At 39.7% G+C, this 24,723-nt stretch overlaps 1 protein-coding gene across 2 annotated transcripts in view; it reads right to left on the bottom strand.

Moving 5' to 3' along the window:
• The window catches only part of PHIP (PHIP subunit of CUL4-Ring ligase complex), a 119,297-nt gene that overhangs the window by 64,495 nt on the left and 30,079 nt on the right, over positions 1-24,723 (bottom strand). For both annotated transcript variants that reach the window (XM_082756363.1, XM_082756362.1), the window contains exons 8-15: positions 13,682-13,903; positions 12,925-13,025; positions 7,550-7,620; positions 6,654-6,754; positions 6,516-6,556; positions 5,300-5,398; positions 3,081-3,234; positions 2,051-2,185 (exon numbers count right to left, since the gene is read on the bottom strand). In XM_082756363.1, the coding sequence (XP_082612489.1) occupies positions 2,051-2,185; positions 3,081-3,234; positions 5,300-5,398; positions 6,516-6,556; positions 6,654-6,754; positions 7,550-7,620; positions 12,925-13,025; positions 13,682-13,903 (924 nt within the window). The remainder of the gene's footprint in view (positions 1-2,050; positions 2,186-3,080; positions 3,235-5,299; positions 5,399-6,515; positions 6,557-6,653; positions 6,755-7,549; positions 7,621-12,924; positions 13,026-13,681; positions 13,904-24,723) is intronic.

Here is a 24,723-nt window from a genome sequence, read left to right as displayed (position 1 = left end):
ACAACAAAATTGTTCAGTACTAGTTCTGTACTACAGACACTGTTTTGTTGGGCAATGATGAGAGGTTTTTGAATGCTACATCAGGTCTCTCCTGTCATTCAACTACCAGGTTTGGTTCTTCCAGATGATGTTCCCCATCTGATCCAACAAAACCCAATCTGTAAAAACTTTCCCATCCCCTGAATACCCTATTTTTCAGGAGTATGAGATGACAAACTGAACAAGTCAATGAAAGTTGCAGCAGTTATCAAAATAATTTAATAGTGGCTAATCTAATGACGTTTCCAGTTGATATGCCAGTTAGGACATTGGGAAAAGACTGGAAGCTCTGCTTATTCATGCACTCCCTTAGTAAACCAGAACTCTTAACACCTGCAGCTCTGCAGAGGTAACTGTGCAATACGGAGCCTCATGCTCCAGAAGCATCTTCCCCACAATTGTCTAAAAACCCTCCAATTTCCATCCATGTCTTTTGAAGCATCAGCCACAGAAGACTGGTGAAATATGCAGACACTATAGAGAGATGCCTCTCCTGGATATCTGGCTCATAGATCTTATTCATTTGTTTGAGTCAAACTGATTGCCAGATTTACAACTCCCCTCACCTTGCTCAGCAGGCAGACTTCTCACATTCATTTCTAGCATGAAGCAAACACTATTAGCTGCTGGGAGCTTCTGATTATCTACACATTTCTCTACAATTCCCAAGATCTTCAAATGTAATTTTTACTCTTTTTTGGTGTTTGTGCCTCTTAGCACCCTTTAAACAAGTACTTCTATTTTTCAGGGTGTTGCCTAAAGTCTCAGGCACCTGTAATTTAGATTCTGACATCTCTTGACTGGACTTGTCTTACAAGCAGCAGATGGACTCAGCCTCCTCTGCCTCCACAAAAACTATCACACATCCACTACAAGCAGTAGTGGAAGGGCAACGTAACTGTGCATTGCGGACATACACCTCAACTGGTAACAAGGAATAGCACTGAGGAAACAAAGATCTATACTCATAGCTCCAAACATATTGACTGGGATCCTTCATAAGTTCAGTTACAGAAAACAATGCAGAAGGAACAATACTGAACCTAGGTCATTGCTGTAGGAGTCTAGGCCGCTCTCTTTCCCATAAAGCTTAGCAAAATTTCTTCCTTATGAACTGTCCAGTATAGTGAACATGTCAAAAATTTCTCTGGGTTCAGAGTGACCCTCCTGGCTTGTGCTGTCTGTTTGTTTTTAATTTTATTTTTTCAGTGTATCTATGGCAGGTGTCTTCTTCAGATATCTTCTTTATTCTAGTTTCCAAGACCACTATTTCACTACAGCTGAGAGCTGCATGAAGCTCATTTGCCTACTCTCAGCATTCTCAATGATCCTCCATATTCTACAAAGACTTTTGAAATTTTCTCCAGTAGGCAAAGTCTGAATTGCAAACACATAATTACCTTTTTGAATTAAAAGATACGTACAAAGACCTACTAAATATCAAGAAACAAAAAGAAATACCTGTCTCATCCATCTTCCAGAAGAACTAGTTTATTGCAGAACAGACCAAATTTGAAACCTGCATGTGGAGGAGGAACTCTACACAGAAAGGCTGACAGTATTCAGTCAGGGCCAAGGCAGCATACAACAACATTGTATGAGATCAGGTGACTCCTGAAGAGCTTTAGCCAGATTAAGAATTAGTAATGCAAAAAATAAACTGGTTTTCATCTTGGTTTCCCAGGCAGGAAACAGAGCACTAAAGGAGGGTCTCTGTCACCCTGTCTCTTATGCGTGATCTCTGACAATGTAACCTAGCACTCCAACTTCACATGGATGAAGCATATAGAAAGATGACTATGAAATACAGCCAAAGAAACAACTTTTTACATTTTACAGATTTGATATTTGCCCCATTAAACTGAATAGGAATTTCTCTTGACTTCACTGGATGCAGGACCTCGCCCTATATTACAAATGCATGCTTCAAGATGGCCTACATTAGAAAGTACTAAAAGCAAAAAGTTTAGAAAGGTTGCCTTGGCGTATCTGCATAAAGCACAATAATTACCATGTTGAAGTAAGACCGGATTTTGACCCCTCTTGCCAAATCCCAAACTATGACATTTCCATCATGTCCAGCAGAGAAGAGAACTCTTGGATCAAACGGATGAGGTTCAAGTACAAACACTTCATCTTCATGGCCCTGAAATTAAGGATACAGCAAGAAGAACAAGCGAATTATCTCAAATACTTAGGCAGGAATTCAAAATGATAACACTGACAACTGCAATGTTCACGTGTGAAAGTGTCCAGCACATAACAACTACTTAGACTATATATTTTTTTCAATCTGCATTATACTCTTCTCTATCCAGTTGCAATTTTAGCTTCATAATAAGTATGTCAAGTATGACAACTTTGTAACAAGTTTGTCCCACAACTTTCATCATTTCATTTGATGTTTTTGATCTTAATGCTGGGCAGATTTCTATTTGTTTAGGCATGTTAGCAGTTAAAAATTTAATTTAGAGCCATGAAATAATTAAGTACAACTAAGAGAACTGCATCTCCAGAATTAACACTAATTTTAAGCTTTACTTGAAATATTTCCATTCCTAGGTACCTACACCTAACTATTTTTACAACTAAAAAAAAAAAAGTATCAGACATTAGTAAAAACTAATGTTTGATTCATTCTCTCTAAAAGACTGCTTTTCAGTACCCATAAAATGATGAGGTTGCAGTAACAAGGCTCTGTGTTTAAACAGGGCAACTTTATCCATTAACTGTATTTCAAACATTTGTCACGCTAAAAAAGTCAAAAGTAACAACTGTTTCCTTCTCTCCTTCCAAGATAGCATTTTAGGAAAGAAAAAAAGTCCAAAATTAGTTTCAGACATCTCAAACAATAATGGTGATTTGCACTTCAAAGCTTTATTTTCTAGAAAGCAGCTGAGAAATACCTCAATTACATTTCAATTATCTAAATACATTAATTAAGGTGGCTTTCAGGTAGAAAAAATGTTTAAGGAAGAATTTTGATGACATATATATCAATTCTGCATTCCAGATTGATAAATGAAGGTGGAGCACCTTACCATGAGAATATGAATGAGTTGGCCAGTGAAAGAATTCCAGACTTTCAGTGTCATGTTATTGACTGCAGTTATAACAGAGTTGTCATGGCGGTCCCATGCCACCATGGTCACTTTCAGTTTTGTGATTTTGTCTTCAACTCCTTGTGGATTTTGTCTAAAATAAAAGAGCAAAAAGAGCTTCAAAGCAATTCTAGCTTGCTAAAAACATTCTTATGTCCATAACAACTGATACTACTTCTGTATTTTACTTTATTATTACGATAAACAGCATTATTTCTTCAAGAACCTGGAGAAATAAAAGACATTTTCCAATTTTTTAACATATACAATCAGAAAAGCACTACAGATTCTTAAACAATGACTATAGAGTGCTCTCAATATTTCAAAGACTATGTTGATCCGTTTTTTTCCAAGAAAATGCTCTATGATACATAATCTAACCCAATTAAGATTAAAATCCATAGTATCTGTTGCGTTATGTGAAGAACGGAAATCCAGCCTCGTCAATCAGTGAACAGTAATTTGGCCTGTAGAATACCTGTATTAAGCAGTTATAAGTACAGAAATAAGTATTCTCATGCTTTTACATTAATTAAAATTCTCAGGCCATATTCAGTACTGTATCATTACCCTTACACCATTTTACTATCAGTAATAATTATGCTTAATCTTGACTGTATTTTATTTTTATCCCTATAAAAATGAAACACTAGCTACCTGTAATATAATCTATTGGAATACCCCCAAAATTACTTTTTTTTGGCCATGTGTTTTAAAAATGTATTGCCCTTGAATTCTCTTCTATTCTTCTGTAAAAACATCAACTAAGTCTAACAATAACATAGTATCACCAACAAAGTGGACAAAAATATAGGATCTTCCATATGTATGCACTGTAATATGTTATATATCTATATGTACTGTACAGCTCAAAAGTATAAGATGTAGTTGTAGACAGATTACTTTCTAGACCATTGCAGTGGCCTAGAGGAGGCTGAATCCTTTCTTTTTTCTCTTTCTTTTCTGCTATCAGAAAAGAAATCTTGAATTCTTTCTTTTCTCTAAGTGCACCAATTTCATTTTCTTTCATAAATAGTACTTATGAAGAAAAGATCAAATTTGGAACTGTCCTTTACACAGCAATCAAAAGGGAATAAACAGAATTCAGGTACAGGTGCTTAACTGAAACAAGCAGTTCAGTTTCTCAAATAAGTTCATCATTTGTGACAACAGTTTAAAAACAAGCCATTGCTTTTTCTCCAGGATCAGTTAAAATGATGATTTTTTACAGGCCACATTTTCAAGAAAAAGTAGCTCAGTCTTTGTTTTCAGGGTGCCAATGCACTATAGATTGTCATCCAACAGCTTTATATTCATGTTTTGTTGCACTTGCTTAGAACAAGATACTTTCTGAACCAAACTTCCAACTAAACTATATAGCTTATTTAGTCCTCTCTTCCATGCCTCTCTTGATCTGTCAGATGTCTTTCCATAGGCTTACTCCTTATGTCTTTTTTTTTTTTTTTTGTATTAAATATCCTTCTTTAAACTAGTCAACATGATCAGTGAAGGGAAAAGGTGTACTCATTAAACCATTATAAAACTTTCTAATGACCATCTGTTGGAAAACATTTCCTCCATGCCAAAATAAGAAGGTCTAAACCACAATCCCTATGAAGTTTTTCTCCATCTTCAAGCCTTTTTCATTATTTGGTCTGGTGTACGTAAGTTTTCTATACCTACACAAAGCCTTGCAAATTCTCAGATTATTGAGAACCCATTACATAGCAAGTGACTTATTTGCTCTGGCATGTGGTATAAAAGAGCCCAAAACTCCTTCTCTGGGTACACAGATTTCACAATAACTTTTAAATATTACCAGAATGCAAGAAATCTCAGTAAAAGATCTAATCTGGTTTTCCTGATCCAGAAACAAACACCTACATAAAAAGCATAAATTTGACCTTTAACGTGGTTTGTGTATCTTTTACTCCTTTACTCAAACCAAAGAACTAGTGGAGCTACTATCTGGACAAACTAGTTTCCACAGCTGAATATATAGTCAAATATTTGCTTTCATTGGACTTCAAGAGCTAGACAAGCATATTGTAGATTTAATCCATAATCATTTGTGTTTTTTTCTTTAAAAAGTCAGCCAGCAAACAATATCAATGGACTTCAAGTATCAATCTGATAGCAGAATATTCTATATTACTTACCCTGCTGGGCGAGTAGCCATATCCAACAAAATGCTTTTCCACTCCCTTCGTTTAAATTGCCAGATTCGTGCTGTTCCATCACGGCTTCCACTCACAAATCTAACAAAAGGGAAAAAGAGTTACACTGAGATCAACGGCAGGTCTGTACAGAAAAGACCCTTGTAAAAAGGGATAGAAACTAGAGAATTCAGAATTCTAAAAATTAAGTTGACGTATAAGGAGTGCAAACAATGTCAGAATGCTGTACTACTGGCCTGAGGTGAAAAAACACTTCGTGTACCAGTAAAAATGTAAGGGTTTGCAAAAAGTGAAATCTGCTTCTCTAATATGAGCCCCTTCCAAACTAGCTGTATTTTGATCCATGGTGCACCTGGCTTAGTTATCACAGTGCTCTGCCATGGGGACACAGCAGCCCAACGAGCATTCTAACTAACAGCCTGCCCCTATCACTCCACGTAAAGCTACTAATGGGATTTAAGACCTAAAAATTGCTGAAGTGCAAGGAGAGCTGCAAGCTGAAGTAGAGACTTGATTTAAAACAAACGAAATCTATTCCTCATTAGCTGTGTAGCGAGGGTCTCTGAATAGTTGCAAACAAGCTTGAGCTTCTCCCTCAACTTTTTCTTCCCCCTTTTTTTTGGAGTACAGGGTCAGAAGGAGGAGAAAGAGGTGGACGGAACACAATTAAGCCTGGTTTGCAACTAACTGTATTGCAATAAAAGTGTATGCTAGAACATCATTTAAATGAAATGTCAGAAATTTCATAATAAATAGAACTGTTTTCTTTAGCATCCTTCACATCCAACATCTAGAACTTCAGTAGAGTATTAAAAAAGCCAAACAAAATGTAACTGTGTTTTGTTTAACAGGTTTCTCTTTATCCAGCAGTCACTTAACTGAGAAGAGGTTTAAACATTTAAACATATCTAAACGTATAGTTATTTTACTTATGAATACATATACACATTTAATAAAAATGTTAAAGTATTTCTATACTCCTTAATTTTGGCAAATTCAGAATATTTTAATCATTCATTGCATTGAAGACAATGGTAAAACTGAAGAGGGAGTAAAAACAACTAGTGAGAATACAATGATTATAGATAACTACTGCATGAACCTCAAAACAGAAAGCAATTTTTTAGAAACTGATATTTACAAATCTCCACAAGGTCAAAAAAAAAAAAAAGTATGAAGAAATAAATTGTTTGCTTACCTGCTACTACTATTAGAGAACTGAATGCTGTCAACTTTGTCCTATATAAAAAATAAAAATAAAAAAATCAAAAGCAATTCTAAATTATCCAAATCTTCCTTTTAATCAAATACATGTGTAATTTAATAAAGTATTTACAGTATGAAACTCCAACTCTGATATCTTCTCTGGCTGACCTGATCCAAAGAAATAAACCCTAATGATGTGATCTGTACTTCCAGTGGCCAAAAACATTCCACCTGAGAAAAGCAAACACAGATAAGTCGTCAGAAAAACGGGCAATCTAATGTTATTACAGTACTTTCAAATATCTGTAACATTAAATATTTAAAAGTTATTCCTTTAAATTTACAGCTGTATCTCATTTCATTCGTGTTTGTAACTGACCTTTAAGTAAAAACAACAAGGTTGAGAAACTCAGAGTTGAACTAGAGTTGAATTAGCTCACACTTGTTGTCAGACAAATGTGTATCCAGAGACGTACCTGAAAAATTAGCTAACTGAAGTAATTTGTTTGTGACTAAGCTCTTATTGGGGCTCAATCTTAAAGAAAACTGAATGGAAACAGAGCCCTAGTTCTTTCTGAAAATACTATTCTGTCAGTTTGGTATTGTATCTAATTGTTTGTGTTGTGTTCTTTACCAACTGTCAACTCTAAGTATGAATGAAATTCAGAGTGTGAGAACCTGTTAATTAGCACCTTCTTAATAAAACCTCTATAATCCTATCTCAGATAAAGCTAACTTTCAGAATCACTCTGAGGAAAAATGTCACGTTTTAAAGGAACTGCAGACACAAGAGACTTATTTTATGTTCAATTGTTTTCAATAATTTCCATATCACCAAGAGTTAACGCACAGATTATGAATATTAATCATTAATTGGTGTTTTTTTCCAATAACCATTTTAACTCAATTCCATCTTTTTAAGAAGAAATATGCTACAGTAACGGCATTATAATTCATTTTACTCTCTAAATGATTTCTTACATTGAGACAAAGATATATACGTGTATATATAAAATAGTCTTTTACCAGCACTAAAAGAAGAACAGATCATTTGGACTCCAGGCCGAGGGCGTTCCGTAAATTTTGTTGGCCTTGGACTAAAAATAAAGAAATAGTTAAATAATTTCCTAATACAGTTTCAAAAAACAAGTCAGTATGTTAGAAATAAAGCACAGAAGGACAAAATTAAATATGACGGAACAGATGGCTGCCCATCTACAAACAATTTACTGCGACTATGCTTCATGATCTGATCTTTAGGAAACTAAGACATACAGACAGACCAAACAATCTATGTATAAAGGAGAGCTGTATTGCGAATTTAAATCCCATGTCTCTCTCCCCTCAAATATGGCTATACAAAACACTTTCATTTAAGTCACCTGTAAAGCAGATGAGAAGACACCAGAGCCAGGTACCCAGGAGGTTGTTTTAAACCACTGTGTGTATCAGAGCTCTGGTTTTCTCCTGCAAAACATGGCTGCTTTGACTACAAGAGAGAAACTGAGGTTGGTGCTCTTTGTAGAAAAGGATACAAAAGAAATTTAAATAAATTTGAAGTATTTCACAGCATTAGAATACACCCGTTTCTTCAGAAAGCATGTATTGTTTGTTGGTTTCCAATAGCCCCCACAGAAAATTAGGACTATGGCTAGAAGTTTTAAAGAAAATTTTCTTTATGCACTCTGCTTCCATTTAGGCAGTTCAGTACCTGATGTGGAAGCAGAACTAAAGCTTCACGATTTGGCACTTTAAGAGTGTGTGTGTGTAAAAAACAAACCAAGGATCTAGTCCTTCAATCATTACTTCAGTTCTGCTCACGTACTGCAGCAACCCCAGCTCAGTAGGTGGTCTTGCATAGTATACCATCTGCAATCCTTAGTCCTCAAAGAATAAACTTACTAGAGAACAGCAGCATTACACCCACAAGTGTCATCGCTAAAGATCTGTTTTAACATAAAAGAATGCATATTCATGACATCCAATTTTTTCACTTTTAGAAGCAAAATGGCTTTTTTTTTATTTTTCAGCTGCAGGCAGATGAGTAAGAGACCTTTCTCCACCTATCAGCTATTGCTATCTCAAAGAAAGTAGTAAGCATGACACCTTACTGGTGCCTATATACAAAACAACATAAAAAACACACTGGCAATAGCAGTTAAGAAATCTTTCTCCGAATTGTCCATTCAATACAGGTTGTTTCTGTCAGTCTTCCTTCAGGACTTTTCAGATAGCTCCTTGCAAAGACTTTCAGTGGGGGATGTTACAAGGTACACTAAACAACACAGAGCTATTACACAAAACAGTTCAAACCCTTCTTAACTGAGATACTAACTTAAAAAGAACTATCAGATGATTCGATATGCAGCTTACATAATACGGAGCAAGTGTAAATAGATAAATAGGCTGCTGTTTTCTTCCACTGTGGTTTGTGAACTCTGCCTTTGGAGTTAGGACAGCTGCAAAACAGAGCAAGTATGCACTTATGTTCTAGTTTGGATAATCATGTTAAATTCTCCAACTTATGTCTCTCTAATGTGTGTTATTTAAGGCATTAGGAGACAAGATTATGGCATTCTTTTACACTACAACAGACCATGATCTTTACAAGATAAACTGGACAATCAGTAACGTGGGGAAGTAAGGAAGGTGGCTGAAGGACAATTTCTTGAAACATACAGAAACCAAGTTAATCGTTTTGCTTTAACAAGCATTCTCAATCCAATCGTGTAAGTGGCTGGAACATATTAAGACACCTTCACAAACATTTCACAGAGAGGTCCAGCAAGGCCCTGGTAAACCATTTTCCTCCCAAGATGAGAGACTACAGTCAGACCAGAGCCTGCACAGGCAAAAAAGCAATTTGCACTGTGTGCTTCAACTAAGGGAAACATTCACCCATGGAAATATCTCTCAAGTTCACCTTCAAAATGCTGTCCTAGTGCAGGAATGGCTGCATAACCCAAACCCTACAGAGTAACCTCACTCTGGACATGCAATGGCTTAAGTAAGATTTCTCCAGGAAAAACATGTGCAAGGCAAGCCCTCCGACTTGAGTCTTGGCTTAAAAGCCAACAAACATGGACTGGCACACCTGAATCCTAATGCACGAGAAGCCCCTTCAACGTAAAGTGCCTTATGCATAAGAAAGCAGATGTGAAGTATGCTACCACCCCAAAGACATAAGGAATTAACGTCTTCTTGTCCAAAAGAGGAATGTCAAAATCATCAGCATGTTTTATTCCTTTTTTTTTTCCTCTTTTTAAAATTATGGGAAGAAAATTAAGAGCAGCTAAAAAGCAGTATAAGTTGTTCCTCTACCCAAATCTGCGAGACAGCTCTGCTGCCTTGTTGGCGTGGTCTGCCAACAACAGACTAACACTGGGAGCTTGCGATTCAAATAGGTGGCAGAAGAAATAACAAGAAAACTCAGCATCTTTCTCAGCACAAATACATATGCAAATACTTTTAGTGCAACTGATTTAGCTTTTGCACAGTGACCAGTTGTAAAAATTCCCTCAGACCTGAGGCAAATTATCCATCAGTTCCTGATGACCCAAGGATGATTTTCTCTCTTCTCCACACTGTCAACTGAAACAGCATGCAACCCTTGTGTTTTCTGCCCTGATCCAGAATAGTAACAGCGCCTAAATGTGAGGGAAGGTCCTAATTACCTTATTTCTAAATTATTTTTCCACCTGCTTTGGACCTTTCCTTTGTCTTCTTTATCTACAGGAACAACAGCCCTACTGTTCCTCTACTTAGAAACCAAATTAATCTGACTGGATTGTTGCAGCTTTTGGGCATACACGATAACTGCCTGGTCAGAAAGCTCTTCACTGAAAGCACAGGAGCATACAGGAGGCTCTAGCATTTGAATCTTCTTCACTATCATCGTCACAGAAGCATACAGTAACAGAGTTGATCCCTCTCTTCTGAACAACACTGAGAATTTTGTGGTCAGTCTTGCCATGCCTGTGTTTCACCCTGTGGCACAAAATCTACTGTAAAGTCTCCTTCTGCAGTTTATTAAAACAGAGCCAAGCATCTCCTGTCTGGGCCATATGTGTAAAACAAATACTTAACAGGCCTCAATTAATGAGGTTATCCAAAAACTGGGAGACCAGCATGGGAAGCCTCTAATTTCAGAGATACTATTAATACTGCAACAGATCTGCTGGCAAATATGAACACAAGGTTTTCTGCAATCCAAGAGTGAAACAAATAAACATTTGCAGAGGAAAAAAAAAAAAAAAAAATTGAAAGACATAACTGGGATAGGACACTTAGAAAAAAAAAAATAATAAAATTACAATGGGTCTTATGAATAAGACTGACAGGAATCTCTCTTTCCTTTGATGCTCTTATATTGCTACCCCTCATTTTCCCCCAGCACATCACTGAGTGGATGTGGAGGGAATCTGCCCCATTTCCACAGTTCTGGAAGCAGATCCAGATCTAGAGGTGTGAGGAAGAACAATCACCTCACTTAAAACCACACCAATCCACACCCATTACTGAGACCCTGTGCCCATACGACGCGGCCTCCTTGTGAAAAATTAGGCTGGATTCTCAGTTTCACAGTGTCACTTCATAGGATTTACTGGAGTGGGGAATCACAGTTAGAAAAGGTTACAGTTTAGCAAATTAAGTAAAACTTCCTGTAACTAACAAGCTTAAGAAGAGCTACATTAAGACTTTTATGAATGTCCAACTAATTCAATATCTTAAGTGACATCAATTACGTTTCCGTCCCAACAGACATGCCTGTTTCTTATTTAGACTTACCATATGCTTTGGCTTTGATGAGAAAGCATTGATTGCTTCAAATACGTAACAGCTCTACTAAATTAGAACAAAGATCTAAGAGCAGTATCCTGCTTCCAAGTGTAGCCAAAACTGAATGTGTAAAAGCAGAAAAAGTATACCTTTCACCATCTTCATACAAGTTTTCAGTGTGCATAATATTCTGTGGCAAGGAGTTTCACGGCTTAGCTGCATGTTTTGGTAAGAACCACCTGCTCCTGACTTGGAATTGGCAGCTCTCACTTGATACCCTCTAGCACAGGAAGAGCCAACAAGCAACTGGTCGTTGTACAACCTCCTCAAGGCACCCCGAACTATACAGGTCTCATCTTCACGCACTCTTCTTCCAGACTGAAGAGACATAGGGTCGCTCTGACTTAAACTCGACATGCAAATTACTCCAGAACAGAAGTTGAAGATGGTACAAACTCCAGTCTCAAAGCTTACTCTGCGCTGTCGTTACACAACATGAGTCACTGGCACGGCTTGGGGCACCAGGCTCCTTCCTTTCCATTCTGCAAGGGACACCTCAACTCATCTGTTTTCTCTGTGCCACTGCACTGCGACTATTTACACGTGAAAGCATTACTGACAAAAAAACCACTTTCTTCTTTTAATATTTGCCAGTGCATCTCACTTAAATTTTGCATTCTACATTTACATTTCACCATGGGTAGGAAATAGCTGAGAATCCTCTACGACGACTGATACCAGCTTGCTCACTTCCCAAGTTTTACCTCAAGACAACTTCCATCCAACTCCATGATTCATCTCCCAGCTCGTGCAGTATAACCCATTTAAGTCTCATTAATTCCACTATTCTCTCATTAGGAAAAGGGAAGAGATCTCTTCCTCAAAACTGAATTATCAGTGATTATTAAAAGGTCTATTTCCAATTTTAGATTCCAGATATTTCACAATTAAGAAGGAGCAAAAAGCACTTGAAAGCCATTGAAGAAGTTATCTTTAATAAAAAACTAACTCCATTTGAGGGTCCTGGCAACATTTTTCATATCTTATACTTTGAAAACAGAAGCTTCAGACTCAACTTCATCCACTGATACACAACTGCCCACGAGTACTCCTTCCTACCATGCAACAGTAAAAGAGCAACTAAGAAAGGATTTAGAGATGAGAAAAGAACAAACCAAAAATAATCCCATCCTGATTTCTTGCTAGAATATTACCTTCTCCCACCAAAATTTGGATTTTCGAATATCAGTTGCAATCATCTTGTAGCACAATTTGTCAACACCATTTTCATTTCATGTGGGATTGAGAGATGAGAATAGAACAAAAAAAGCCAACTTTGACATCACATTACAAAAATTTCACCTTTTTTTTTTTTTGACCTGGTTAATAGTTAGAGAAAAGAATGGGTATATATTGATTTGTTTCCCTGAACAAAAAAAACTTGGTGGTTGCTTATGTTATCAACTTAGTCCTTAAAAGACAAGTAAGTTACAGGTACCCACAGAAACAGATCATATCCAACAATTGCAGACAGCAAACCAACCAGTGACAAGTTTTTTCTCCAAGGTTAGTAGGTCATTCTTGATTACAAAGTAATAACAAGAAATAAAATAGCAACTAACTTTATTTTAAGGGTGCCAGCATCCCACAGCCAAAAGCATATTGTTCCATCTGCCCCGGTTGAAGATAAGTATCGCTTTGAGCCACTGCATAGTGGAGAGAACTGGGAGGGGAAACGGGGGAAGAAAAAAGAGAAGGTCTGTTAATCCGTCCCAGATATGCTAAGAAGTTCCTCAAGTCATTGGCTTCTCATTTAAACAAGACATAAAATAAAATAAAATGAAAAAAAAAAAGTATCAAACCATACTGAAGAAAAAAAAAAAAAAGAACACAGTAAACTGCAATAAATAGCACAATAACACAATGCTTCTCAGAGTAACTTTCTATCTTCAGAACAACCTGTCTGGGTTACTTGCCAAAGCACTTTGGGTTCTCCCTCCCCACAACCCAAACTGTGCAATAGCATGCAACTCTAAACAGAAACAAAGCAAACCATACTCAACACTGACTTGAGTTTTAGTCAACGTACCCGTAAGTCAGAATCATGGTGTGCAAAGAAACCTTATTTCACAACAGAACTGTCCCCATGCATCATGCAATTTTTGTTTTGAACAAGCACTATGCCTGGCATTTTTCAAGGGTCAGATATTGTGACAATAAACCTGCCATTTTGCAGTGCGCACCATGAAAATTCCTTCTCCCTTCACAGCGTAGTTGCCAAATACGCATTTTCATTGTATTGAACATTCCCAAGTGGTTTCTTTTCCAGACAAGTGGTGCGTGTTATTGCTTAGGTGACTTTGCAAAGCAAACACCTACCTGCAATGACGTTATAGACGCGCTGTGGCCCTGCAGAACTGCTAAGGGTGCACAAGTTCGAAGGCACCAAACTCTGATCATTTTATCACAGCTCCCAGCAGCTATCATGGTGTTTTCGTAGTTCACTGCCATATCAGATATTTCAGCTGCATGCCCTCTCAGGGTAGCCAGCAACCTCCCATCATCTGTTGCCCAGATTTTTACAAGGCAATCATCTGATCCCTGGAAGTAAGTAGAAATAAATCATTTCAATCGTACCATTGGTTGTCTCAGTGTTACAGTTCACAAAGACAAAGAACTGAACAACACGATTAGCAGCACACAGGATTATTTTTTTTCATTCTTTTACTGCCTTCTAACTGCTTTTGAATAGTTTTCCACTCTGCAGTCAAAACACAACACTAGATCACATTAATTCTCAACAGCAGATACAAATCATGCATTCGTGACACAAACAACAGATCTCATAGCAAGGTGGATTTAACCTCCTCAGCAAGACACGACACTTCTTTTCAAAACTCCAGCACAAACTGAAGAAGGAAACAGTTGCAGTACACTGAATGCAAATGGATATTAAACGTGAAAATGAATCATGAATTGCTACCGTGTTTTTCATTTAGCATGATACCAATTTCACAGACACTGACTGAACAGTGACACCGTTCCAGAATGGCTGATTCAAACCACCTGTGAGCTTTGAGGGCAGCCACTCCTGTATAGATTTTGGTTATTTGTTCAGGTTCAGAACAAATACGAAGATGGGCGTTGGGTTTAGCACGCAGAGCACCAATCTACTAATGGCCATGCACAGATGCTGCAGCAAGGTATAACACGTCATACAATTTCACCTGGGCTTTAGTTCTTCTGCCTACCAACAGCGCATCTGTGCAAATTTATCTAGCCTGCCTGCTGGTTTGTATTTTGTTTGTTCGTTTTTTGAAGAAGTGGGAAGGCAGGGCAATACTGTTGTCTGCATTTCTAAGAAAGGTATCCAAAGCACAGAGAACAGCCACCAAGTTTTCAAATGGGAGAAGGCAGGGAACAGCATCCTTGCAGTTACCTAAGAATGACACCTCCATTTGCGTTTGTACCAACAGCCAGCAAACCAGCCAACTTCCTCGGGGTTGCTTTTTGTTTAGTGAGCAAGAAGTTGTTTCTGACTCAGAGTTATTCACAATAGTTTCTCTCTTCCTACATTGTTTACATCAATGTAGACAAGACAACGTATCTCTTTACACACAGGGATACAACAACAGCCACCGTTTTCCAAAGAGTAAAAAGAAAGCTGACTGTATTTAAGCATACTGAGAGGGGGCATTTTTCTATAGGGATACTCTTTACAGAAGGTCTTTTTTCTCCGACTTCTCTCCAAAGCAAAAAGGTTGCTTTGGACCATTAGTGGCATGTTAATCCTGCAGAATGCTTTGCAGGGAACTCCAGACATGTGAAATCAAGATAACTTAAACATTGACTGCATTTCTGGACTGTCTTAATAGGTAATTTTGATTTACCATCTGCCATGCCTCTACTTTTCCCCAGATGGGCATGACTTTCTTATGGGAATGACATTTCTTTCTTCCCAGCTCTTCAGCAGGCGCACCCATGAACGCAGAGATGTGGGCAGGACAACTCCTCCCGTACCTCTGCCCTACTTGTTTTTGGTATACACTTAGTTTGTGCTAATTGCCTCTTGTCCTGTCACAACCCCCTCATGAGAGGAGTCTGGCTCCCATTTCTTTTTGAGCAGGATGAGAGAGATGAAGACTCTCTCACATCACATCTTCACACATGCAGATAAGATCCCTGCAAGCCTTCTCTTCACAAGGCTAAGAAATCACAGCTCTCTCAGCTTCTCCTTCTATGTCAGATGCTCCAATGCCTCCACCATCCTCCCAGCCCTTCCCTGGACTCTCTCCAGCATGTCCATGCCCTTCTTGTGCTGCAGAACCCAGAACCAGACCAAACAGTCCAGACATCATCCGGGCTGAGCGCCCTCAGGGGCACATTGCTGGCCTATATCCAACTTCTTCTCTCTCAGCATTCCCAGGACCTTTCCATCAATGCTGCTTTCCAGCTCATCAGGCCCCAGCATCTGCACAGGGTTATTCCTCCCCAGGGGCAGCACTTGGCATTACCCTTGGTGAAACTTCATGAAGTTCCTGCTAGTCTGTTTCTCCAGCACGTGAGGTCCCTCTGAACGTGCACCGCTAGTGACCGGTCTCCTGCCACACTTCACGTCACCGATAATGACCCTTCAAACCAGGCAGTTCAGGCCATTTTTGGTCAATCTCACTGTCAACTTACCAAGCCTGTACTTCACCTGTTTGTCAGTAAGGATGTCATGACAGTGCTGAAAGCCTTGCTCTAGTCAGGACAAGCAATATCCACACTACTGGCCTTCATCCACCAACTTAAGTTGTTTCATTATAGTAGGTAGCAAGCCCACATTTTCCCTGTTCTTTTTGCTGCTGATATACTGAAGAAGCCCTTCTTGCTGCTCTTCACATCTGTTCTGGTTTCAGCTGATATAGGGTTAATTTTCTTCCTAGTAGCTGGCATGGTAAACATGTGTTGGATTTAGGAGAAAAATAATGCTGATAACTCACTGATGTTTTAGTTGTGGCAGAGCAGTCAAGGCCTTTCCTGCTCCTGGTGCTGCCCTGCCCGTGAGGAGGCTGGGGCTGCACCAGGAGCTGGAGGGGACACGGCCAGGGCAGGGGGCCCAGGCTGGCCAAAGGGATGGCCCACACCTGGTGGTGTTGTGCTCAGCAATAAAACAGGAGGGGCTGGTGAGAGGAGAGCTGCCACTGCCTGGGGATGGGCTGGGCATCGGTCAGTGAGTGGTGAGCAATTGTGTTGCGCATCATTTGTTTTGTATATGCTTTTTTATTACTATTATTATTTTCCCTTCCTTTTCTGTCCTATTAAACTGTCTCTCCCTCGACCCACAAGTTTTGACCTTTTCCCAGTTCCCACCAGGGGGGAGTGAGCAGACAGCTGTGTGGTGCCTAGCTGCCTGCTGGGTTAAACCACGACAGCATCCCTTGCCAGATTCAACTCCTGTCTGTCTTCGGCTTTCCTACCTCCACCCCTCAGTGATCAGAGAGCAGCTCTGTATTCCTCTCAACCCACCTGTCCCTGCTACTGCCTCTTGCACCCTTCCTTTTTATGTTTGGATTTTGTCAGGAGCTCCTCGCTCAGCTATGCAGGCCTCCTGCCACCTCTGCTTGTCTTCCTGCACATCAGGACAGGAATGATCCTCAAAAATCAACCAGCTCTCCTGGACCCCTTCTCTCCAGGACCATAACCACGGGACTCCTCCAAGTATGTCCCTGAACAGGACCAAACCTGCTCTTCTGAAGCCCAGGGTTGTGAGCCTGCTTTTTGCCTTGTTCTCTTCTTTGCAGAATCACAAACTCCATCATCTGATGGTCACTTCTGTCACGACTGCCCCCCCAACCTTCACATCCCCGAGCAGTTCTTGTTTGTATGATCAGAGCCAGCAGCAGCAGTCCCCCCACCTCACAGGGTTGCTTTGATGGCTATCTCCATTCTACCATAAATAAAATCTCGGGGCTTCAAAATAATTGCAAACAACTCTAAATGCTCCCTCTCCACCAGAAAGGAATCCTGCACTTGTGTTTTCCTGCTCAAGTTACACAGATTCAGCTTGGGACCAAGACCTCTCCTATTCATCAGGTAACAAAAAGAAACTCATCCTCTCATAAAGCATGCTACTCTCTGTTTTCAAACTATGCCAGCAACAACCCATTGCTCCTGGCTCTCTGTGCTCTCCCCACCTCTCTTTCCTGGCTTGTGATAAGTCTTTTATTTCTCCTTTGCCAGAGTGCGACAGATATGAAGGGATGAAGTTTACTGCTTGACTTTGATAACTTAACCTCTCTTCACGTGTTTCAATAGTGAAAACATGATCTCATCTGCAAGGAAGCAATTGTTCCTGTGGTAACTAGAGATCACTGAATGCTTTGGGTTGGAGGGGGCCTTAAAACCATCCAGTTCCACCCCCCTGCCATGGGCAGGGACACCTCCCGCCAGACCAGGCTGCCCAAAGCCCCATCCAGCCTGGCCTTGAACACCCCCAGGGATGGGGCATCCACAGCTGCTCTGGGCAACCTGTGCCATCACCATCCCTGAGTAAAGTATTCCTTAGGCCTAATTCTAAATCTACCCTCTTTTAGTTTAAAACCATTACTCTTTGTTAAAGTCATTACTCCTTGATCACGCAGATGACAAGATTTATAGTAATACCTAAGTTGTAAAATGACCTTATATATTGTCCTTAAGAGATTCATGCTTCCTGTACTTTCCCTAGTAACCCAAATAACAGAATGAATGAAGCTGCTGGAAACCTGACAAAACTGTATCACTCTCAATAATTTGATGTGGTGACAGTTTTGGCCCCATACTGCTCCCAAAGTAAGTGAGAAAGCACCGTAATTCATCCTCAGGATTTGGGCATTTTATCCTTTAGCAACAAGTATTTGGCTGACAGTCACTGCAGCTTCAGAGATACTGAAAACCACCACACTCCATAAAAAGCTGAATGCACAGAGTTTTCTTGTAGTTGGCTTTCCTCCCAGTCTCCAAGGATACCCTATGGCATTCCAGACCACAGGAAGGAGATGTGCAAAGGGCACGTTCACGTCGCTGTTAGAACAGGTATGAGATCTCAGCTGCTAATTTCTGCCACCTTCACAAGGTAGTCTTTAGGAATTCCCAGCCAGAGTCCAAGATGTACAAATGTAATCTTACTTCTGAATCTCTGCCCTCCATAACAAAGAATTACTAAGACCCACGTGGAAATCATGCCAGTTATTGCTCAGTACTACCAACAGTGAAAAGAGGTGCAAACTCCAACGCAAAGACAGAGGAACACAACCACAAGCGAGAGCCCAGATTTCTAAAAGCACAGTCTGTATACCCACTGACTACTCACCATTCTTTCCACCTTCCTCAGAAAGAGGATGGTATACAGAAACATGTTTCTGATAACTGCTACCTTAATCTAAAAACAATTGCCCCCTGGTTCACAGGAAGAGTCTTATGCAATGAGATACTGCTTTCCGAGATGGCTTTTCTAAAGACACAAGAGGGAAACTCTAGGAACAAGGGACGTGCAGTAGTGAATCCTATGCAAGGGAAACATCAATATCACATTAATGCCCTCCTCCCAAATGCTGGGGTTCATCTCACTGGGTCTTTTAGGAGAAAACTGTTGGCTTAGACAAGGAAGCAGACCAAAGGCTCTACAGCCGAGGCAGAGAACAAGGCCAGACACAAGATCTGGGATGGATGTCTCCATCCCCCCTCTGCCTGCATACTGTACACCATAACAACCTGTGTTCAATTCCTTCTTGAAGCTTGGTAACTTAGAAGAGTTTACCTCTCAGAAAGCCACGCATTGTGGATTAAAAGTATTCTTGAGATAGTTCGACATTACCAAAACCCTTAATAACGTTGTTCTAGTAAGAAGCTACTCTGTTTATCCCTTTATTGCTACACTGAGTTCAGCTCAAATACCTGTATGGAAAAAAAGTAAATCACTTTCAGGAAGTTTTCAGTTTATAGATGGAATTTGGGATCCCCTGTAAGGTGCTCAGAACTTCTACAAGGAGAAAGAAGACTCAGGTGTCTCTTAATTTCATTTGTAGTTGTTTAACTGCATTTACAGTCGTGAGCATTTAACGCTTTTGAAAAGGCTCCAGATTTCACTCATCCTGAATACCTTGATTCAGGCTAATTTCATTTATCACCTGATTTATTCCCTTTAAGTTGCTGAGAATGCTAAAGAGAATGAAAAAATAAAGAAAAAAAAAAAAAAAAACAAGCTCTGTAATTCACATTTTCAAATCAATTCAAATGAACAAGTTAACAGGGGATTACAACAGAACTAGCAAACTTGCTGTTTAAAGCTTTATAAGCAGAGTTAAGAGAAAAAAGGGCACCATTTTTGCTTTAAGCTCTGCCTGTTAAGCTTTAAGCAGATTGTTTTAATCCCTTTGTTTCTTTAAAACAAACATATAAGCAGTCCATAAAGCAAATAGGTGATTTTTTTCCCAATACTAAACTAATGAGGTTCTGTAACTGTTCCTGTTTTCCTTGATTCAAGGTTGCACTTCTGTAGCTAAAATTTAAAAAGTTTCACACTCTCCGTCAAGCTCAATCATTTATTTAACATTCCCATGCCTCCAGAAGTTAGAGTCATTAATGCACCAATATCTTCGTTTTAAATGTTCTTCAAACATTTACATTGTTCTTTTCAATTACTGATTAGTGAAAGTCTTGCAAATGACAAGAGCACTTAACACAGATAGTGAAACATACTTTTGCCACTTATTTTATTTCAAGTAGTTTTCTCTGCTAGCCCCCTGGGTCTGCGAATGTTTAACTAAAATTTGGCCAAAAAACGTTACCTACTTAATACACGGATGATCTGAAATGCGTTATGAGCTCACCCTGTTCTACTGCTTTCACTGTGTAAGACCTCAAGAATGAACAAGTTTGCATATTCTTGAGGGAAGCGCAGTCACCACCAAAAAAATCAACGGAGGAGACATAAAGGGCTGGGGTGGGGGGGGGTGTGAAACTCATGGTGACAAATAATGCCCTCACCCCTTGAAACAGAGACCTGAGAGTGTAAGAAGGGAACAGGGAACGGGGAACCTAGAATTTCTACAGTGCTCTAGGAGGGTGGAGATGAAAATCGTTCACATGTGGATTGATCTCTTACACAAAGCAATAAATGTATGAGAACAGAGCCAAGCCATTAACATTAATTACTTGCATCACAGTCTAGAAGCCTCAAACCACTACCCCATTTTTCTTCGAGCTGCACAAACAGTACTCTCTGCAGCACTGTATATATTATATAAAACATGCTTCTGCAATTTTCACGTTGTAAGGATCAACATTATGAATCAGCTACTCACTTACAGCTTGCAGCCATTCTACTGGATGAACAGATTGTTCAAAGCAAATAAGTAAATAAATGAAAGACACCCAATAAACTAAACCTCGTATTACAAGACCCCTAAAAAGCTGCTTGCAGAATGTAATTGATGGAGAGCAATCTGTGCATAGATAACTTAAAGATGTAAAAGAGTCAGCAACAAAGGAAAAAAAAAAAAAAAAGCAGCTAGTTCTAGGATCTGCTGACAGCTGGAGACCTCAGAAGTCGATTTAACCACATTGAACTAAGGAAAGCTTGAACTAAGCAAAGACTTGGCTTCTCCCTATATATAGTATAGCCTATATAGTTATAGGCTGGCTACAGAGGCATGTGTTGTACCTCTCCATTACAGAGGAAAATTAAACTGTCTCAGCAAGCAAGAAAGCAAGAAAAATGTCTAAAGTAGTAAATTCTGTAGCATCTTGGCCAAACAGTAATATTAGATCTGAAATAACTCCGTGAAATTCTGCCTGATCTGAATGGGACAATTCACAACTCTTCAAATACTGCTGCAGTTCTACCAGCGAGGGCATTGGCTTACTCTGCAGTTCACATTTCCAAGGTTTTGTCTGCAACTACTACACATCGTGCACCTATTAAAAGCATTTGTCAAAAGTGAGTGCTAGAACAAGTTCAGCACCAGCAGAAAAGCGATGACAGCCTTACCAAGGTATGGAGCAAAACTGGTTCATCGCTTTCCTACCATTCCACAAACTTGTGGGCTGCAGTGGGCTGCCAAAATCCAAACAAATCAGCCTGTGTAAAGTTTCCAACCACGGGTTATTACACACCCTTGTTTATTATTCCCTAGAAAGAGTATCTCGGAGGCAACAGGGAGATAAAGGTGGCGGAAAAGAAGATGGCAACTTTCTGACTACAAGGAAGGACGAAGTAGTACAAGAACCAGACGAAGAAATGCCTGTCCCTACTACCATGCGTGGGTTCTGCAAGTCATGCTTTTCGAAAGATCCAAAACACAAGTCTCAGAAATAATTAGGTTTTCTTCACTGGCAGCTGGTAGTTCTTTCAGTTGTGTCTTTGCAAGGAAAGAGGTTGTCTTCATTGCGGTTAATTTAAAAATAGAAATTACCAAGACATCTCAGTTTGTATATTAGGAATATTTTTGTATATTCAGGGAAAAAAAAAAAAAAAACAGCTTAGAGGCTGATCTTCAGAAATCTCTTGTGAAATCTTTAGAAGAATGTAAATAGAACCAGTCACTGCATGACCTACTAGCTAGTAGGAAAACTGCATAATGTCCTGTTTTCACTGCCTCCAGGCAAACTAAGAGCACCTTCTTCCTAGCAAAGATAACATCTCTCAGAACAGCGTGACTTGAAAATGTGCTGAGATCACTTCTTTCTTTTAATTTGAAGCAGCACATAAACAGAACCTGAATTTAGAGGCTTTCAATCCTTCAGAGGTCAGAAGGAAAATAGTTATGATGCATCTTCTACACCCAATTATAAATCTAAACCAAGCTCTTTTATCTAGCTAATGTCACACTAAATGCTCTAGGTTAGAGTAAAACCAGAGCAAAAATGATCCCCTATTGATACATATAAATTTATATGCTGGTAGCAGACATCTAGAATGAAGTCTGCCTTCCTTCTGATTAGAAATTCCCAGTTCTACTGACTACACTGGAGACTGAAGAAACAGCATTGGTCTAGACTGAAAAGAAGACTTGTCCCCATTTTGTCATAAAGATTAAAATGAAATTAAAAGAAGACAGTTCATCACCGATTATCCATTGACTACACCACACTATCAACTTCAAGTTGTATTTCACTGAATGCAGAATAAAACGCTTTGGTTTTCCATTTGTCACCAACCACTTAAACATCTACACAACACCCACAGGCCTTACCTGACAATGCTGAGGTAAGAAGTTCTGCCCCAGCCCCCCAGATGAAAATTCACCAGCTACAAGTACCTTCTACAGACAGTTTATTCGACACTGGATTGAAATAATCATTATGTGAACTTGTGACCTTTTTCAGGCAATTTTACTGGCAATTATACCAGGACATCAGTTTATCTCTCAGCAAAGGACTGTCGGCAAAGCTCTAGGGTTGCAGAAGCGATATTGCTCCCCTCTATTTTATTCCAGGTTCTTCCACTTTTATTTTGGAAATAAATTGTTGTTACGGTCCAGAGAATTGTCCCTCTATAGCCACTGTTAAGTCACACTGCAGAGCACAAGGGAATGTGCAACTCTACTCTTCCCTACAGGTGCACTCAGGGAAGTTTAGTAAATTTATAGAATCGCAGAATGTGTTGGGTTGGAAGGGACCTTAAGGACCATCTAATTCCAACCACCCTGCCATAGGCAGGGACACCTCCCACCAGACATCCCTCAAAGCCAACAGATTTTAGGAACATGGGATTCAGAAAAAATGAAGAATCACAAGACTTAACAAGGACTTTCATGCACTTCTCCTGGTGCTTCCTTGAAGAAGTTTTTATTTAGAGGTGAACAGGATGAGCGTAGGGGATTTTTATACTCGCACACAAAATCCCTAACCCATTCTACCTTGTCACGTATAAAATAAGCCCATGACATCGGAGAGACCCTTCTCCTGACAGGTTAATCACGCACAAACTAGAGGAGATGGTAAGAATTTAATGCCTATGACTGTTGAGGGACTTAGCTTGTCAATGAAAGCTAAAGAAATATGAAGAAAATCTCTACTGTGAACAAGTGAACAAATAAAGAGAAGCCTGTTCATGACTCTCGAAGCGCCCCAGTCCCTACAACCACACATCCTTCCACGCCAGGAAGTAAAACATATGTGGGCGAAAGGGCAAGTTATATTTGTGGCTGTGCTGAAAGCATTTGAACAGTTAGGACTGCAAGACGTAGCGTAGAACCGAAATGTACTTTCATCTGCATTGTTGGAGTTCACTGTCACGAGCTTCGAAGGGACACAATCAAGCTCCTGAATCCACAAAGGCATCAGAAGTATCCAGTACTTGTGGGAAGGCAATAAATGCAGCTCAAGTGGCCCACACTGACACGGGGTATGCATTTATATGGTCCTTTGCTTCATTAAAATTGACTATTGCTAAGGTATCCAAATTATACTGGCACCCATCTGTTTTCATAATTCCCATTTATTTGGGAAAAATGCACTTTCAGTACTGATTTCAGATACCCTCCTTGTTTTTTAAACAAACAGAACAAAACCCAAAACAAACAAAAAAAAAAGGCAAAAAAAAAAAGACACCAAAACAACACAATGAAAATAGCTACAAAAACTGAGAATATTGGCACTAAAAACAGTTTCTGGTATCTCACGGATTACAATTCCTTGTGAACCAACATCTGTTGAAATGCACTACGCTAGGCTTCTGGTTTCCACGAGCATGCCATACAAATATTAAGTACATCACCAGACTGTTAACTGTCATGCTTTAAATTTTTTAAAAAATACAGAAAAAAAGTCAAAACATTTTTTAATTACATATTGATTGTCCTCCCTGACTTCTAAAATTTTGTGGTGGTTGTCCATTCTTTTGCTATGTATCTTCCCAGAGAATACAAGTCTACTCATGGTAATTTTACTGGAATTTACTTGTTTTCTGACTAAAATGCATGGATCAGCAGTCACCGTCACATTTAGCTGTGGTGGTTTTACCCAGCTGGGCAGCTGAGCTCCAACACAACTGCTCCCTCACTCCCCCTCCCCAGGGAAGAGGGGGAGAAAAAAACAGACTCAGCACATGGAGATTAATGTAATTTATTTGCTACCTCTAGCAGACTAGAGCAGTGAGAAACTAAAAACAAACTAAAGCCACCCTCTTCCACCTCCTTTCCCAGAGCAGTGCAGGGGAATGGGCTGCGGTCAGTCCCTTACACTCTGTCCCCAGTGCTCCTTCATGGTCACCCCCTGCCCCTGTTCCCTGTGGGGTCCCTCCCATGGATGCCGTCCTTCCCCAGCTGAGCCTGCCCTAGCTGAGCCTGCGGGGGCTGCCCACAGGCAGCAGCTCCTCAAGCACTGCTCCCACACGGCTCCGTCCCACGGGGTCCATCCATCCCCCAGGAGCAAACTGCTCCAGCACGGGTCCC

Source organism: Aythya marila (assembly GCF_965140915.1).
Source record: "Aythya marila genome assembly, chromosome: 3".
Taxonomy (NCBI): domain Eukaryota; kingdom Metazoa; phylum Chordata; class Aves; order Anseriformes; family Anatidae; genus Aythya; species Aythya marila.
This window is presented reverse-complemented; position numbering and strand designations above follow the sequence as displayed.